This window comes from Salarias fasciatus, chromosome 23 (assembly GCF_902148845.1).
Source record: "Salarias fasciatus chromosome 23, fSalaFa1.1, whole genome shotgun sequence".
NCBI lineage: Eukaryota > Metazoa > Chordata > Actinopteri > Blenniiformes > Blenniidae > Salarias > Salarias fasciatus.
Window position 1 is genome coordinate 10,905,399 of NC_043766.1, and position 18,926 is coordinate 10,924,324.

Genomic DNA, 18,926 nt, shown 5'->3' on the forward strand with positions numbered 1-18,926 from the left:
AAATTGTTACTTATGTCTTTTTTTAATGATTAGAAATAGGAATACTTATGTCTTCAACTTTGAGAATGAAGACATTTCTAAACTGTTCACACGAATCATTAGCGGCTTCTTCATCCCGATATTCAGATGTTTGTACACACTTACTCAGTCGTTCCTCAACATTCCTACATTGTCGTCTTTGGTCCTTTTGCTGGTGGCATATGACCTAGACTGTTCTAGACTGCCCCTGCAGGTGACCGGTGGTGTTACTTCAAAGCGAACCACATTATGTATGCTGTGAACGCAGAAGATTGACAGAAGGCTACCTCAGTATCTGTCTGCGTATTTAGCGTCGGCTGTGTGTGGCTTTAGTCTGAACTACCTTTGCTAGCTTCTCTGTTTTCGAGTTATTTGTGTGCAATCCAATGTTGCATCTGCAAGGGCGTGCATTTGGCTGTGTATTCCAGTGTTGGTTGGGACGATGGGTTGACTTTTAAATTTTTTTCAAAGCTTTAAAAAAACAAAATCCATACTCTTTCAAACTTTACTTTGTATGCGCACGCACACACACACACACACACACACACACACACACACACACACACACACACACACACACACACACACACACACACACACCAGACCCAGTATCTCGCATGTGTCATTTATACAGACGGGCTGCCTTGAGACGCACACAGTAGCCATTGATACCTCCACACAATACACCCTCACAGGCGAGCACATGGGGCCACAATGCTGGGGCTGCCATACACACAGCTTCTCGTATGCTTGTGCATAAAATTACAATGACAAGGGACGGACAAAAGACATAGCTGTTCAGTGTGAGCGTCCGCACAGGCCACAATGCACGCACATACACGTCCTAAGTGGATTTCCTTGCATCACAGTGAGAGCACAATGCTTGTGTAAAGAGGCCTGGCGGAGCTTCGGAGCAGAAACACACACAACGCACGAATACGCACACATCTAATGGTGAGGTTAATCTGAGCGTCTCCTCACTTTTGTCTCAGAGCTTTCCTATATTTGGCAGGGTGACCCAGACCCAACTGGTTGTCTCGCCTTGTGTCGGTTGTGCCACGGTCCCAAACAGCCTCCCATCGTTCCCAGTCTCAGTCTGGAGATAGGTGTTAATTGACCACCGGAGGGTGGCACATGTTCTGGCTTATAATTAACGTCAGTGCTTCCCTAGGGACTTGGTTAGCAGTGACTCCAAGAGAATACAAACCTGAGATGTCTTGACTGGCCAAGAAATTGTTGATCCCACCGTTCTTTTTACTTAAATGGAGCAAATGATTGCTTTAATTCGATTAAATTTATCCATGTGTTTTTATTGGCACTATATTGGACTAAATCTATTTATTTTGTATAATTCAGGGTTACATCTTAGTTCAAGTTAAACGCTTTGAATCTCAATGACTGAAATCATAATTTCAAATCCAGGATTCATTTCGAGTTTTATGGCTGCAATAATGTGAAAACTTCTATAATTAATGACGCCTTCTGCATATTTTTCCAATATAACTTTAACTGTCGATAACAGAACTGTTCTCCAGTATTACTGCATGTCTTCAAAAGTGCTGAGAAGTTTATGTTCTCGGTGTGTGAATCACTGGTGAGTCTTATCTGTTGGATAATGATACTGCAGAAGACCTGGCAGCCGCTGTAAGGAACAATGCCTCTCTGGTAGTTTTTGATTTTCTGTGTGTCATAAAGGGTTTAAGTGTTATTGTTATGAGAAGTACACATCCCAAATCCTGTCTGCTGTCACCGAAGGGGAATATAAATGTTAAATGTATTTCCTATAGGAGTGACAGTACAGTAGTCAGTGTGCTGCTTTTGCCACGCCACCAGTTTTACAGCATGGGATGCAAATTGTTTTTCCAGGTCTCTTCTGAGGAAACGTTTATTACCCTGCGTTTACCTCCGTCTGTGTGAAAACAAGTAATGATTCATTCTAGCATTATATTGTCACATCCTCTTCCATCCCCCCCACCGCAGCCACAACAATAGCCACACAGGAAACTTCAGCCTCTATACCATGTCAGAGCTGCAGAAACGGCCCCGCAGATGAAAGATCCTCATTACAGCAGTTTCCCCCTCACATCCATGACGCGGCACACGCCGCGTTGTGCAGCTGGAAGGTTCAACATGTCACGCTTTACCTCCTGGTGCCTCTGGAACAGTGACTGCTAATCAATGTGAAGACAGCTTCATGTTTTGCACTGATGGTGACTCTGACTAGTGAAAAGTTCAGACTTGAGCATTTTTGATATCCTGATTGTTTAATCTCAGGGAGTACCGTGGAGGAACAGACACATTCACATATTTACACTCACTGTCTGCGGGGCTTTCTGTGTAAAGACATGCGACAGCTCGGATGGTGATCCCTAACTGAATAAAGCAGTAAAGGAGGTGGATGAATTGATGGATGGATGAAGATCGTTTGAATGAGGTTGATAAAGCTTTATTTTTTAAAGCAGTGACAGATGATGCAGAGCAACGCAGAGCTCAGAGCCTGTCTATTCTTTGTCATCTATGCTCAGACCGCTTTTTATGTGTTAGTTCACGGTCTGTGGTGAGTCTGAGGTGCGAGAGTTTCACTTTGATTTCTGCAAAACACAACAGTTGTATGTTTTAGGGAGACTGGCATGAAACAGCTGATTGATTTGTTTTGATCATACAATAATAATGGGAGTTTATTTCCTGCATTCCCTCGTTAAATATAGAATTAATTATAACTGTATGTGCCTTTTATTTTATTCCTTTTTTACAAGAACACGCACTTTAAAAACCCTTTGATTAACTGCTTTCATAGTCGTTGATACTCTTAGTCAGTAGATATATTAATGTGAGCTGCAGCTTACAGCCTGTTCTGGTTGCAAAAGCTGTGAAAATTCAGGTGTAATAAAAAAAAAACAAAAAACAAAAAGTGAGTGCAGCTTCCAGCGAAGTGGGAGTCCACAACATCCCGTCACCCGTCAATCCTTCTACAGGCTCAGAATTGAAGTGTGATGTTTTATTTTTGCATTCCTGGGTTTGTCTTTAAAATTACATTGGAAAAATAAAACATGAGCTTAACAGCGCCACAAAATCACACAGACCAGTCATCACAAGGTAGGAACTGTAGACATTTACATCTGGCTCACTGGGCCCAAGAAGAGAAATTGCACCTTTTTTTTTTTATTTATTTTTTTTTAGCAGGATAAGTCTTAAATCACAAATACAGTAACATAACATATTTGCATAGTTACATTTTTAACTGAGAAAGAGAGATTGTAACAAATGGGCCTCAATTCAAAGATTATTATCCATAAAAACTGGAATAAACCTAGTGGCATGTTGGCTCTGAATTCAGACCTGGACCGTGTGTTAGCTACTGAGTCTTCACTACATGGATCTGCGGATCTGACAGACTCTGCCTTTTACTTTTTCTCTTCCCAAACTTCTCCTTGGACCTTCCTTCGTACGATGTAGTGTGGCTCTCTGGTTGGACAGCTCCGGGTTGATGTTGCACACAAATGATCTAATTTTACTATCCATCTCGATCGCAGCATCAGTTCCCACTAAATGATCCTTCAAAACATCAAAAATCAAGGTTAAAATGACTAAAAGCAGCAAAGTCGCCAAACTGCTCTGCTTCTGACACTCTCCCGTTTGGAAATTAAAACAGATCTTTGTTTCTGTTTAAGACTGGGCACGAAATGAGTAGAAATCACAAATAGCAATACCGCAGCACATATCTTCACAATGCTTGACAGCATCAATGCATGTTGCTTCTTTCACTAAAAATGTGCAACACACACACACACACACACACACACACACACACACACACACACACACACACACACACACACACACACACACACACACACACACACACACAGTCTGCAGGTTACACGCTGGTGCATGCGTCTGTTTTAATGCTGCAGAAGAGGTAGGCGGCCACACGTCTGATTAATGAGTGTTGACATGGTGGCATGTTTATGCAACAGCTTAAACACTTTCAACACCCACAGATCTGCACGTGGCTTTACTTTTTACCTAAATGGAATAGCAAGTTCTGTCCGAGAAATTCTTTGCCAGGAAGTTATAACACACACACACACACACAAAAAAAAAGAATGCTAAAAGTACAAAGTTTAAAGCAAGACAAGCTCACTTCAGAATGATAATAAATATCTGCTTTATGTTGTTAAGTTACATTTTGATATTTCTCAATGGATGATTATCACAGGTATCATGTTCTCTGTCACTGTTTTCTTGGTTTTCCCACAAAAATGATCTGTTGTGTTATTGCAGAGGCCCTTCGAGTGGCCTTCAAAACAGATATTTTTTTGTAAGTTAGAAAAAAAGGAGGCCTATGTCAAGGTAACTTTAGTTGCAAATCCTTTTTTCAAATCTGCTCTGCCTCACAAATTCAACCTTGTGCTTTTCTTGTGCGCTGCGATTCTCCTCCTGTGTGGTGTATTCAGTTGGAGTCGGTGGAGGAGAGACGTCATGGAATCATTTAATCTTTTCTTCACTCGTTCTGAAAAACAGGACTGCGAGCATGTCGAGAAATGAGAATGTTCTGCCTCATAACTCTAGCATTTGACAAACAAGTTAATATGCTGAAGAGGATTCAGCATGAAGACAAAATCAGGGATCACTCAAGTGGTTTTCAATGTGTGGCGGTGTCCTCTCCTGGGGGGGGGGGGGGGGGGGGGGGTTCGAGAGCAACAGCTAAATTATCCAGAGCGCTTTTCCATGCACGTTTTTTTTTTTTTCTTTTGCTTTACTCTTTTACATTTTTACGTCTTTTTTCATTTATTTGGTGATGAAATCATAACAAAGCCAAGTAGGAAGAGGCTGAAATTTACTGTTGTATTAGAAGCCATATGTCAGCGAATGAAACTGTGGAATTAACATATGTTACAATTTTATGTGAATCCATAAGTGCAACAGTCAGTCAAGGAGTGTCCAGAGAGATTTACCAGATATTTGAAACTATAAAATTTTAACAAGGAAGAGGAGCGCTCCACTCTGTTGCCCCTGTGGTTACAGCAGCCGTTAATAACAGCATCACATGACGTGCAAATGGAAAAGTCGGGCATTCAACCAAAAATTAGGTCTTGGCATTTGACTGAGCATGTGGAGACTTCAGGAGGTGTGTCAAGGTTCAAGGGGGGGGGGGGGGGGGGGGGGGTCTCATCCTTCCACTTGATGATTATTTACTTGATGAAATTAACCCAGTCACACATTTCACATTGAAAGGCTTATCCTGTACAGTTTGTGTCTTTTTTGTTGTGTTGTGTTCATTTTACTTGTGGTTGTCACCCACTGGAGAATAAGTGACAGAAAACTGTCTCTGTCCACCACAACTGGTTTTCTATTCCTTATCCTGGATAATGTGTGTTTTTGCTCTGAGAGAGAGAAAGTCAGATTTAAACTCCTGTTTTGACACCTGTGGCCTTGACTCTCCACACATCTTGGTCTTTACAGTTCAGGCTGATTTTTTTTAGCTTTAAAACAGTGCTGGCTTGATTTTGCCTTTGAAATGGGATCAATTAGGGTCTGCATGTTGTCTCCTATCAGGTCCTCAATGCCCAGAAAGCCGGCTACAAGGCAGCCATTGTGCACAATGTGGACTCCGATGACTTAATCAGCATGGGATCCAACGATGGTAAGTCGCCACCACGCCTCCGTATCCCCGAGCTTCAGGAGGAGTGGCCTCGTTTCACAGTCAGAAGCGACTTTAAATACACAATATTTTCTCAAGCAAAGACACTCCTCATCACTTAATCACTCCATCACTCCATCACTCCCTTTCTGCGACGTATGATTTATGGCCTACTTTTGATATCACTGATGTGAAAAAATACATGTGAAAAAATTGTATTTGTTTAAGGAAGATGTCAGAAACCTTCAACCAATGAGGAAAAAAAATGAATCCTTCCACGAGGCCACACTTTGGAGAAGGTTAACACCTTCACAGTCCTCAAATCAAAATGATTCATAGATCACATCCTCATATTTTCTCTTAGTGTATCAGATGAGGAAAACAGACCTATATTTTAATGTTGATGAATGTGATCATCATTCTTCTTGTCCTCTGTTCATATTTTCTTGATCTTCTGCTCTTCCAACTGTATTCTTCCCTTTTTCCTTCTTTTTCCTCCTTCTCTTTCTGCTCTCATCTTCTCCTTCTATATTTGGCCCACATTGTATATTGCAAATTTCATATAATCAACATCCATGATGTAGATATTGAAAAATACTGGCTGAATATTAATAAATGAAACTTTCAAAGTGCCATTCATTGTTGCTCTGCAAGTTCAAAATATCAGAAATTTTCATCTGGGAAAAAATGCTCAATTATCACAATTTTGTGCTGAGCTTATTATAAAATTCTGTTGATTGACTGCTAATTTTTTCATACCTGTTTGCCACAGAGCAAGGAAGAACGAGGAGAAAACAACCAAAAACATGCAAATTATTAAGTTGATTATATTCCCCATTCACCTGATGCTATAGTGCTTAAGACTTTTTAGATTAAAAATTTTCTGAAAGAGTTAAAAATAACAATGTTTTAGTATTATTGTGTTATGTTTGATGCCATTTGACATTGAGGTTTATGTGAAAACATGTTTAAACATTATCCGTCACAGATTTTCAGAAACAAAAATTGACTTTTTTGACACTGCAGAATTGGCAGAAACGCAAATATGGTGAAAATATATAAAAATATTTGTATAAAAGTTGAACCAGTGACCTAAAGGCACCGTTTCGTTTGAAAATGGTTAAATGATGAGTCATTTCTCATAAACTGCAGAACACATTTATCAGTAAGTGCTGTTCACCTGCATCCCATTGAAATTCAGAGTTTCATTAAGCTGGAAAATATAAAGTAAAAACTTAGATCCATCAAAAAACCACAGTAATTGGGCTCCGAGCTAACTTTCAGATAGTTTCTCACTGTTGTACTTATTCAGCAAGTTGCATCTGGGATTCACCATGTTGCATTAATATTTTTTTCCTCTTTATTTTTTTATTAGTGGATGTTATGAAGCAGATCATTATTCCTTCCGTCTTTGTAAGTGAGGAGACTGCCAATTCTCTAAAAGACGACTACATGTATGACAAAGGGTAAGCCAAAACTCCAATCTCATTTTTCTGCCTGTCATTATAAATAGAAGCAGTTTCCTGCTCAGCTGCTCAGCTGCACCACACTCCCCACAATTGTTTCTTTCAACATGAAGAGCTGCCTGTTTTTATTCAGCTGCTTCGCTCAGGACCGTGCAGCTTTTTTTTTCTTCCTTCCCAGTATGAATTTGAAGTTATACTTATTGTGCAGTAATACACCCCAAAATACCGAGCACAGGGTTTGTCTTGTGACATGTTGTCGCTACTGCTCAAGATGAAAAGTGTCTATGTGGACCCAGGGGGTCATAGAGAGTGCGCATCTTTGACAGTCAGAGGAAAGAGCACCAAACATGACTCTGGCACAGTTTTGTCACGCATCAGCGTAGCCCGAGCACCAGCAGTCGGGTCTGGAGGGACTTTGGATTGAACTTTGACAAATGCCAATAAGTCCAGCCTTTATGTGCTCATCACACTGCAGCTCTTCACGCTGAACAGCACCAAAGGGTATATCTCTAATGTGGTGGTCCATGACTTAAAGTAGTTAAGCAGCCATAATGCAGCCTCTGTGCAAGTCGCTGTAGCTCACATAAACTTTGTCTGTATAAAAGGTTAATGTTTAGCATGTGTCTCGCAGCTGACAGCGCTCTGCTTGTTTCGTAGGGGACATGTGGTGCTCATGCCTGACTTCAGCCTGCCACTGGAATACTACCTGATCCCCTTCCTCATCATTGTGGGAATCTGCCTCATCCTCATTGTTGTGTTTATGGTAGGCTCATTTAACTCATTAATAAAGAACTTAGGTTGTGTTGAAACAGTGAAAAGTCCTTTCAGTGTTGAAATGAGGTACTTGTGACATTTAACTCTGGTAAATTTACATATTCAAAGTGAAAATCCATGTTTGATTGACACCTAGTAGTTAATTGTGCTGTCTGTGAGTGGTAAACATGAAGATACACTGAGCCATGATCCAAATCGAGTGCTGGTGTTTGAGCAGAACAGACACAAGCAAAGCTCAATATACGTCTCTGTTACATCCAGAATAAAAAAAAGATCCTCAATAAGTCATTAAACAGACCTAACCAGAAGTTTGGACATAAGTACTTCTGAAGTTCTTCTAGAGTACTGCATGAGTTTTTATCTTAAAAGCACGTCTGTGTTTGGCACCAAGTATCAGTCGGCCGCTAAAAGTATTGTTGCAGCTTCGGGCTGTCGTTTGTAGTCAGATGTTGTGCATTTCCAAAAATAACAGCGTAGAGTCACAGAACTTTGTATATCTTTCGCACATAAAACAGGAATTTAATTTTGTTGTCAGTTAAAATCTTTGGGAATCATTGTTTTTTCCTTTTTTTCCATTTCAACCAGATCACCAAGTTCATCCAGGATCGACACAGAGCTCGGAGGAGCCGTCTGCGCAAAGACCAGCTGAAGAAACTTCCAATCCACAAGTTCAAGAAAGGTAAGAGAGCAGTGCCAAACAGTTGTCCCACTGACACTGATGATTGATGATGTAGGTTTATCCCAAAAACATCAATGGTTTTGAAAGGTTTTGTCATGTGAAAATAGGTGTACCATCAGATCTTATATAGTTTATTTGGAGATACTGTCATATTTTGTGTTGAATTGTAAACTAGAAACCCTCCAAAATGTTCCATGAAATTGTAATTATTTGAGATGCCACACATTCACTGCTGATCTGGCTTCTCTTGTGCACACTTGCAAATGCTGGCGTTAATGCGAGATACCAGGGACAGCAGCGTGTGGACAGACCGACAAAGTGGATTATTCTGGACTATGGATGTCTGGAGTGTTTTACGGGGGATGATGTTGTGATTATGTGCTTGACTCAGTGGCAGCTTCCTTCTTCTGATAATCAGGACTGTAGAGAATCCTCACCACGAGGAATAGTTCTGATGCACTTTTTTTTTTATTATCTTTGAACAGAGATCCAAGTGAAATTGCACATTACAGCTGTCTGTAGCAGTGTCATGGCAATGTTTTTTGAAAATTATTACTGGTTTTTCCCATTGAGCAAGTTTGTGTTGGGTTTATATCAGCATGTAATGACTAAAAATCACTTTTTAAAGGATATCACATGAGACAGTCAGTGTGTGTTTCTGAATCTCGGTTCAGACGTGTTTTGATCTCCAAGCACAACACCACTTACTAACAGTGAAACTGAGGTTGTATGCCCAAGTTCACAATCAAATTTTAGGTGTTGCTGACTGTCTGGCAGAATCCATCAGCAAGAAAATCATTATTTGCAGGCATTATAGATTTTTTTTTTTCACTCTGTAAGAGATGATCCCCTGTCCAGGCATTTGAAGGGCGCAGCTTGAAAGACAAAAGTGTAGAGTAAGTTTGAAGGTCCTTATTTGGGCACATTATCCTGTTTTCTTGTCCTCCTGACGTTTGCAGTTCCAAAAACACATATTATCATAATGTGAAGTGGTTTGAACTGAATTTCTTCCTGTTTCATCATGATTTTTCTAAGTTGACCTGATTCGTTGTGTAACATAAACAAGAAGGGGAGGAGAACCAGTCAGTTAGACAAATTAAAACTACTTTTCTCTCTCCTGATGTTAGCATGAATTTTTTGTGGACAGTGCTACACTTTTTTCCCTTCACCACCATGGATATATCTGCTGTTTATCTGATGGTCGCAGTGGTGCTGAATTGATTCTGATGCTTTTCGTTTGGATGTTTATTAATTCAAATACCACTGAAGCTTCCCATAAAGTCAAATTGGAAAGTATTTGCATGTGAGCTATACCGATGTTTTATGTGGGGCCGCTGTGGCTCAGCTGGTACGACAGATAATCGTCCATTCCCAGCGCTAGCAGTTCATTCCTCAGCTCATCCTGTGTGTTTGAGAAAGTGTTCCCAGGCAAGAGACTGAAAGTCAAGTTTGTCCAAATAGCCACTGCAGACACTTGTGAAGCATATTGAGACTGGTTTTATCAGTGAAAAGTGTATTTTGAGTTAAGTTTTCAATGAACAAAGGCTTTTCATAGGTAATAAAGGCCATTCTTGTCATTCTGTGAGGAAATGACTTTTTTTTTTTCTCCGGGATGTGTCCCATCTCTCTGAAGCAGCTGATCTAAAAGCACTCCTGACTCAGACCTCAGACCCTGGAAGCTTGATGCTATTCACTCCTTTTTCATGCTACTTTTCTTCTCACATGATTCAGCCCCGAACTGGGATGTCATCCCTGCATTACGACACATCATTCCTCCCTGGAGCGCTGCACCTTGAAGCTAATCCGATTAATGTGGACCCTTTTTTTTTTTTTTTCTTTTCCGTTTCATTCAAAGCCCACCGTGGCAGATTAGAGCTCTTTTCTGTGGAGACTGGACACATGACTGATGGTTTGGAATGTGGTCTTGATCACGCCGCCAGCCTGACTGAAAGTTAAGTGTGTTTTGGTTTTTACCTTGAATCTTTCGGCCAAAGGCACATTTTTTGTCGTGAGGACTGTAAGACAAAAGAGAGAAGGGCAAATTTGCTGCATAGCGATGTGATTTTGAGACATTAGCCAGAAAAGCTCTGCTCTTAGTCCTCCTATTGGCTGGTTAAACGTTCTGTTTTTAAATGGACAGATCCTTTGATGTGCCGTCTGTGATTCCTCCAGCAGTGAAAGCTCTGCCGTCAGCTGTGTCGGGAAACACCGGCGAGCTCTGTAGAGAGAATGGGTGGTGCATAATAAGTGTCCGCCTCCCAAAGCTGCTAATTGAGGGATTTTTTTTTTTTTTTTTTTTTTTTTTTTTTTAGCGCTCTTGCTTTCTTTTTTCCCCGTTTTCTTTTTACGAGCTTTCTCCTCCTCCGCTCAGCAGTAACAGATGCATGTGCAGCACACCAGTGGAGACTGGGTAGCGAGTGCTGCATTGATAGCTGCTCCCGTCAGGCTCCGCAGTTTGTACACCCTCATGGCTGTGTGTGTGAGCTGCAGCCGCTCTGACGCAGGCTTTCCAACCAGGCAGCGCTACAGCCCGAGCCATGCTGCTGCGAGGGAGTTCAGATGTCCAGGAAATATCCTTCGGGGCGGTGTCTGCGCTCCTGTCAGCTGAGTCAGAGCGTTTGGTGACACAGGAAGGGGACACCAAATCTCTACCTAATCACCTTTTAAGCCCTGCACTCTGGAGCAATGCTTGCTTGGCAAGAAACCAAGTGTCCTGATTTGAGCATGGGAGGGCTGTCACGGTGGAACACAGCTTCTGTTGTCCAACAGGCTGTGTTGTTAGGTTGTATTTACGCCAGGTAGGAGTGAGACCCCTAATAACTGGATTTTTATTTTATTTTATTGTATTATGTGACTGTGTTGGTCACTTCGGTCACTTAAAGAGAATGTTCAACCAGTTTATCGCATCTGATTGTGTTTAGATATCTTGAGGTGTCTTCCTGTGTGCGGTACCTAAATACTGTGGAACGTTTTTGTGTCTCTAGCAGGAGTTGTGTTAAAAGGAACTGAGATGAGAGGTGTCAGATGGGGTCACTTGAGTGGACTGTAAAAGAAAAACAATCTGGAGGGGTGGTGCCACAAACAGGCTCATTAGACCTCGGACCTCTACGACTCGACCGATTAACCCAGAGTTTGAGTGTTCAAGCATCAACTTTTTTGATTATTTATATGCTTTTATTCAGTGATTGGAAAGCAGCTTTGTTGCGATTCCTCATATACAGAGATCAAAACATGTGAGACATCCACAAGTTTTCATTTACTGCAGCTGATTGTGCACGTGTGTGTTTATGAACTCCGAAGCTTTAGGACGACAGCCCACCGTGATGGTCAGGACTCGCTGCCGGTTCGCCTTCGTGATCTTAAAGGTGTCAGTTGCTTGAAGCGTGTGTGTGTGTGTGTGTGTGTGTGTGTGTGTTTGTGTGTGTGTGCGTGTGCGCGCGCGCGCTGCACAGAGTGGGAACGATGCCTAATGGTGCCCTTGGCCTCAGTTACAGCACATAACGCTGAGCTTTGGACTCTGGGGGGCTTTGAATTGGTGCAGCATTGCTGAACGGCGGCACAGTGATGCTGCAGTGGTGTCAACTTTAAAGCAGCTGCAGAGATCACACACTGTGTGTGTGCGCATGCTTATATTTTATGTGTTTTTAGAATCGTGTAAAGGTCGTTAACTTGAACATTTTCAGGTTGAGATAGGCGAGCCACTGACATTTCAATACAGTAAACTCTTTATTGTCCCTATAGTGAAATTGTGGTGATGCATGAGAATTAGTGAAATTTAGATAATAAAATGTGATGACTTTAAAACTGAGAGAAGTGTTTTCATAAACTTGTGGACTTTTCATGGTTCAGTTACCTTTGTTCACACAATGTTCCTTCAATGCAGTTGTTTCCAGTTTTCTGAAGGGTCTGTCAGATAGTCCTTTTGGTCTGTCTTTCATTTGTAAACCTTTGATACTGTCCATCCATGAAGCTACTGTCAGCACCACCCCAGTGATAAAATCCAACGTCAGAGCCTGGACTCGGTTGTACGTTATCTTTCCACGGCTTACACCGCAGACGCCAAACTATTCAAGTTTGACTTTTCAGAAGCGCCTTAAGACCAAAATTTCATATGCATTGTCTTGTTTGAGAGGCACTGAGGCTTTACACGGCATCTGGCATGTTTTACTTTCCTGGTGGGCTCTTGGTTAAAGACTGAAGCTCCTTTGTCCCAATTTTGATTTTCTGTTGGCATTCGGTAAGAAAAGCACTTCACACAACCTCCTTAGAAAAAGCCTCTAAGAGGCATTTATAGTCTATTTTTGATGGCCTCTGTACTGCGCTGGTGTGAATCATAGGCCAGGTGCCACACGCTGTGATGTCTTTTCTCGGTAAGTGAAGTCATTTCAGTAGATGTTTGCCAGCCAGTCAGCAACAGCTTTTCCTGCTGCTGTGCTGGCGGGATGCCTCTCTGTCAATGAGAGTATCTGCCCACCATCTACCTGCACTCACAGCAGCAGGGTCCGACATTTGTCATTCAAAACACAGGAAAAAAAATATATAAGAACAATAAAATTGAAAAATAACTAAATGCAGCACAATAGTTGAAGATACAGTGCAAATCGGCTTAAATGATTGCTTTAATGAAGGCAGCAGCAAGCAGGTCTTGAGCCTTGTTTTAAAAAGAGGTTTCTGGTTCCCGTCTTGCAGGTTCTTTCGAGTCACAATACTATTGTTATTTAAGTATCATGGTGAAGGGGGAGGAGGAGGAGCCATGGGCGCGACAATGATTGTGGAGTGGGGGAGTCCTTTTTTCCCCGGCAGTGCCCATTTTTTTCATCTAGTCAGTGAATTGAGGGAGGGTGTTTGAAATAGGTGTAACCTTGAAGATTTAGCTGTTGGTGTATGATGGAGCAGAAGGATGAAGACCCTGCCTTGTGGTGGGATGGTTGTCCTTAAGGTTTGTGCCATATTCTCTTTTGTTCTCCTCCCTTGGGGATGTCTCTTGTCTCTCATCCTTGGTAATGAGAATAGATGAGTGGTCGAAATGTTAAAATCAAATGGAAATTAAACAGTTTCACCCCTGACTTAAGAAAACTTCATCTGCCATAAAAAAGGTAGCTGCAGGCCCAGAAACAGTTCAAATAATCAATAAAATGTCTTAAATGAGGTTTGCATATAGTGGAAAGTCCAAACAACCTGTTGAATCCCTAAATCTCTACTCCTGACTGGCGGACTTGTATGTATGGAAATGGGTTGCAGACAGCCTGAAAGGAATAGCTTGCAACACAAAGAGGGCCTGTATGAATGGCACACAATGCTGTAATGAAAATCATGGTACCCATGCAAATTGGTGCACAATGCTAGTCTGAAAAGCAGCACCACACAACATAAGATCTGTGTCAATTTACAAGATTATGTAATAGCAGCTGCCACGGCTGTCAGCATACAGCGCCACTCCGCCATTAACTTGACTTACGCCCTCAGTTTATTGCACACCCTTGCGTCATCCCCACTTAGCCAGTAAGCTTGACGTCTGACGGTACGCTTTGGCCTTCTGGACTGTGAGTTTAGCCAGCAGCTGGCGACCGGCAGCCGCTGCAGTCAAAACCTTGGAGCACAAGCACACGGTAACAGTAAACTGGAACAAGGACATGAGAAAACTGTTAGTGGGCCTTGATTTTGACTGGTACAGCCTCTGACCTCTGAACTACGGTCTGTTCCCCGACGAGTTCCGCGAAGCCAGCAATGCCAGCAGCTTTCTGACTCCGTGGTGAGAAGCAGACATATACAGGCGCACACTGAGCAGAGCAGCTGCAGTGTCTCAGCCGTTGGTGTGTGAAGTATGTTTGTGTAAGGACAGAGGGGCTCCTCTCTCTCTCAGCCTCAGCTCTCTGGCCTCACCGCTCATCACCTTGGTCTTTTTGGCTCGTGCCATGACGAACTGCATGGACATTTTTATTCAGTTGCTCGTCTTATCTTACCTGGTTTTATCTGTCTTTAATGCTCTCGCTCGCTCTACGACACACATTCACTGCTTATCCTGAGTTCAGTGGGACAGTGAGGTTCCTCTGAGAGCCCGGACTTCTGGCAGGCTGTCTGGTTAATGGAGAAAAAAAAAATGCAAGAGCTACTCAGAACTACTGTGGATCTCACTGCCTTCTCACATGTTTAGGATTACTAGCATCTCTGAAGTTTCCAAACTAGTTCGGCGGACAGCCTCAGAAGAATATATTAAAGCATTTTCCAATTTGAAGGATGTCAGACGTGTCTGAAATTTCAAAATGAAGGCTGGATTGAGAACTGTCAGTCGGCGTCAACATGTTCTGGACCACACTGAGACCTGTGAAGCTGTTCTGGTCACAGTGACGACATGACCACAGTGATCCTGGGTTCGGGCGAGGATCACCCTCCGACGTATCTTGGAGCGGCACCAGCAGGATAATTTGTCCTGTGGCAGTGGGTGACTAGACCGGACTGTAAATTATGCTGTGCTGCAGTAAGCTGTGCAGCATATTTTCCCACTGTGTGCAGAGTTATGTGGAGAAATCCAGCCTGGAGAGTGCATTTGTCCGTTTAATGAGCGATCAGTGACGTCAGATTTTGAAATAGACCGACGACAGTGGTAACGGCATCTTCAGACTGTGTTCTTTGTTTGCTCTGACAGGATCTGAGTTCAGAGCGCCACATTTTTCTGTTTCTCTCAGAATAGCTCTCTCATTGCCACAGTTCTGCTTCTCCTGAGCGTAAACCGGATCTATGCCTGCATAAATGCTCAACCCTGACTTAGACGCACGCAAAAAAAAAAGCACACCGCTCCAGAGTGCAGTCGGACCTACGGCGTCCACTCGAAGACGATGAGGGTGATAACAGTGTTGATATTTGGAGGAGGTTACAGACAGCTGGAAGAGGAAGAAGGAGCAAAGTTGAAGGCACCGCCTTTGGTTGAAGTTGCTGACGCTTGGAGAGGAACGGGGTGGGGGGGTGTTGATGTGATCCTCATCCTTATACGGTCACATGCAGCCCTGGCACGGATACAGGGAGCCCAGTCGGGGAAAACATGCTCATTTAGAGCTTACATAAACACACGGGCCTCCTTCCCTCCGCCTCCCTTCAGCCCGACCGGGGGGGAGGGAGGGAGGGAGGGAGGAGAGGAAGGGGAAGAATGCTGAGGAATTTGATAGGGAGTGCACTGATGAATTCCTCAGCTTTTTTGTGCACACAGACTTTCTTGCATGAAGTCAGGAAGTGCAGTACTGGCACTTCAGAGGGAGCTGTGCTCGCCGGCCGAGGATTGAATAGAGCGGTCGGCCTCAGGGACAAATTTGGGCAAAACACAATAAATAGAAGAATATGTGAGTTGTGGGATAGTTTGGGTTTTTCATCTGAACCTGACCTCAGTGACCTTCAGCCAACATGTAAACATCCAGTCAGTTTTCTCCAGTCAGCGCCGCAATCCTCAGCGTCTGACCCACGTCAAACAGATTAATGTAAAAAAAAGACAACAAAAAGTTTGTATGATGAAACTATTATGGTCATGTTTAAAATGCATTATTTAATCATATATGAAATTAGATAAAAATGTAAAACTTTATTTCTGACAAATACTTACTTTAAGCTACTTTCCGATTTGTATTTCTGGAATCACACCTCGGCTAAAACATTGCTGTTAAAATTATTTGTTCTGTTATTAGGAAAAAAGTAACTTTACCATATTATTGATTCTTTGAAATATGGATTTGACAGTGTATGTGTAATATTTTAGAACTTAAGCAAAAGCATCTGAATCTGTATTATGTACTGTGCAACTCTGATTTGTTGTCTGGCTGAAACGCGTACAATTATCTGAAAACAATGCACCACCAGCAAATAGGAAATGAGGATTATTAGCAGACATCAACAACTACAGGCTGAATTTGAGAATTTGTTTCATGTTTTTTTGACTCAGGAGACAGCTACGATGTGTGCGCCATCTGCCTGGATGAATACCAAGAGGGAGAGAAACTCAGAGTCCTGCCATGTTCTCATGGTGAGTCTTCCCCGGGGCAGATTTCCGACTTTCAGCGATTGAAACTACTTCCTCAACATGCCGGGTTTCACATTTCAATTGATATTGGACTTTCCGAAGAATTCTCCTTGTTGTTGCCAACTGTCGACGTACCATTGTAATGTGATTTCAATATTAGTTGTAAGAAAATTTAAAGAAAATAACACACAGTGGGGTAAAAAGAAACATTCCTCTGAAACTTTCCAGTTTTTAGCTTTAGCAGTTTATTATTATCAATAGTATTGGTGAAGTAATGACTTGTTTTAAATATGTTTTCATTAACTTTGATGTTTAGGTGATTGTGTTAAGGCTTTAAAAACAATCAACTGTGAATTAAAGTACTCTGGTCAAAACTTGTTCTAAAATTGTCTTGTTACAAATGAAATCCATAAATGATGAAAACAAAATTCTATTGTGGGAACCAGAGTGTTGCTAACTTTTCTCAAACCTACTAAAATATGCCTACTAAAATAACCTTTGAGTTGTTCCACGTTGAGCATAAAGGGCTGAAGAGATGCTAGCTGATTGTTAAATTCTTATCTCACAGCTCGTTCGCAGATTATTTTTGGATTTTCAGGCAACAGAGTAGGGGAAAGTGGTCGCTGTAGCTCATCATGGTCAGTGAAAACCAAAATGATGGCTTAGAACATTCCTAAAGACACTAAGTCATGTCAAATGTCAAATTACCCATGACTTTGAACACTTAACAGATGGCCACAGTGAGAAAGCTTCACTGAGGGAGGTGTCACGCCTAAATGGCTTCATGCTCTTTCTGCAGTCGTGCGTCGTGTGGTTTGTTCCACGTTTGGATGTGGCGGCATTAACCTGGATGTCCTTGTTGTCCTCAGCCTACCACAGTAAGTGTGTGGACCCCTGGCTGACCAAGACTAAGAAGACCTGCCCCGTGTGCAAGCAGAAGGTGGTCCCCTCGCAGGGCGAGTCCGACTCCGACTCAGAGGAGGGGGACAGCGGTCCCGATGACACGGAAGCCGTTTCGGAGAGCACCCCGCTCCTGCGCTCTCTGGCCTCCACCAGTGCCCACTCCTTCGGCACCATGTCTGCGGGGTCGCGCTCGGAGCAGGACCCGGACTCCTCCGAGTACGACGACGAGGAGCTGGAGAGCAGCGACAGCGAGGAGGAGGTTACCGTGGAGACTGTGGTGGTGCAGATGCAGCAGCCCTGCTCAGAAAGCCACTCCCACGAACAGGATCTGCCCCGAGCTTGACCGACAGACCCGATTGGCCTCCTCTCCCCAACTTCACCACGAAACCTTGCAGCGGCAAAGACTCCAGTTGGGATGACAGAAACTTTCATGCTCTGAGTTTTTCTGTTGCTTAAAATACATCGTAATTTAATGCTCCATGCAAGGTCAGATATGTTTTCATTTTCATGTATGTGACAAGAAATTAGTTTTTGCTTTGCAGATGTGACAGATGACTGATGTACAGCGTACTGTTTCCTCTCGAAAAGATGACACACACACACACACAAACGATCCGAGACACACTGATCACTTTAACAAAGTCCAATAAAGTACTATGTAAATATACAATACAGTTTGAAATAAGTTACATCTTAACCTTTATCTTCTACTATACATGTACATACAAATTTATGCCTTGTTTACACAACTCCAACCGCTATGCAGCATCCCTCTTAAAATAAGGAATTATTCAGTATCACGGAAGCCGTGGCAATATCTGTTTTTCTGTATGTCGGATGTTTGAAGGAGTTGCGGCGCTCCGGCGTTTTGTGCCACAGTTAATCTGTTACAATGATTAACGTTATGATAGAGGCCGAAGCCAAACCAGTAAAGGAGCCCACTTTGTGTGCGGCCGTGTCGTATTTGTATCAGTGCAAACGGTTCAATCAGGCTGTCTGCTCTGAGCGGCACGTCTTTTCAGACAAAGCTCCTGGTTGGTCGGCCTTGTAATGCACATGAAACTGACCTGATCTCTTTTAAATACTGTTTATAGTGAAAATACACAGGGGGAGGGTGTTCCCGCCAGGGCTTGATTTACTTTGTTTCTTTTGACATCTTGTTGCCTTCTTGGTTGTTGTACTTTTGACTGTTTTTCCTGCTCATGTATGTCTGTTCTCAGTAAAATTCACTTCAATAAAATGAAAAACACATGACAAGGAAGCGTCTCTATCAATGAGTTATTCAACAGGAAGGTCAACGGACCGAAATTTAATGAAAGTAGTGCTACCAGCAGTTATAGCACTAGTTAGTGAGGACAGACATGATCACTTCTGAATGTCTGAATTAAACATGTTACTCAAAGTTATTGTCATGTTTTTACGTTTGGGCTTTCAGCA

The 18,926-nt window shown here is 42.4% G+C and overlaps 1 protein-coding gene across 2 annotated transcripts in view; it reads left to right on the plus strand.

The window, feature by feature from the left end:
• Positions 1-18,417, plus strand: part of rnf13 (ring finger protein 13) — a 47,351-nt gene extending 28,934 nt beyond the window's left edge. For both annotated transcript variants that reach the window (XM_030082408.1, XM_030082409.1), the window contains exons 5-10: positions 5,578-5,665; positions 7,038-7,128; positions 7,786-7,891; positions 8,488-8,581; positions 16,509-16,589; positions 17,456-18,417. In XM_030082408.1, coding sequence (XP_029938268.1) covers positions 5,578-5,665; positions 7,038-7,128; positions 7,786-7,891; positions 8,488-8,581; positions 16,509-16,589; positions 17,456-17,832 — 837 coding nt within the window. In that variant the 3' untranslated portion in view covers positions 17,833-18,417. The remainder of the gene's footprint in view (positions 1-5,577; positions 5,666-7,037; positions 7,129-7,785; positions 7,892-8,487; positions 8,582-16,508; positions 16,590-17,455) is intronic.
• Positions 18,418-18,926: the final 509 nt, after the last annotated feature.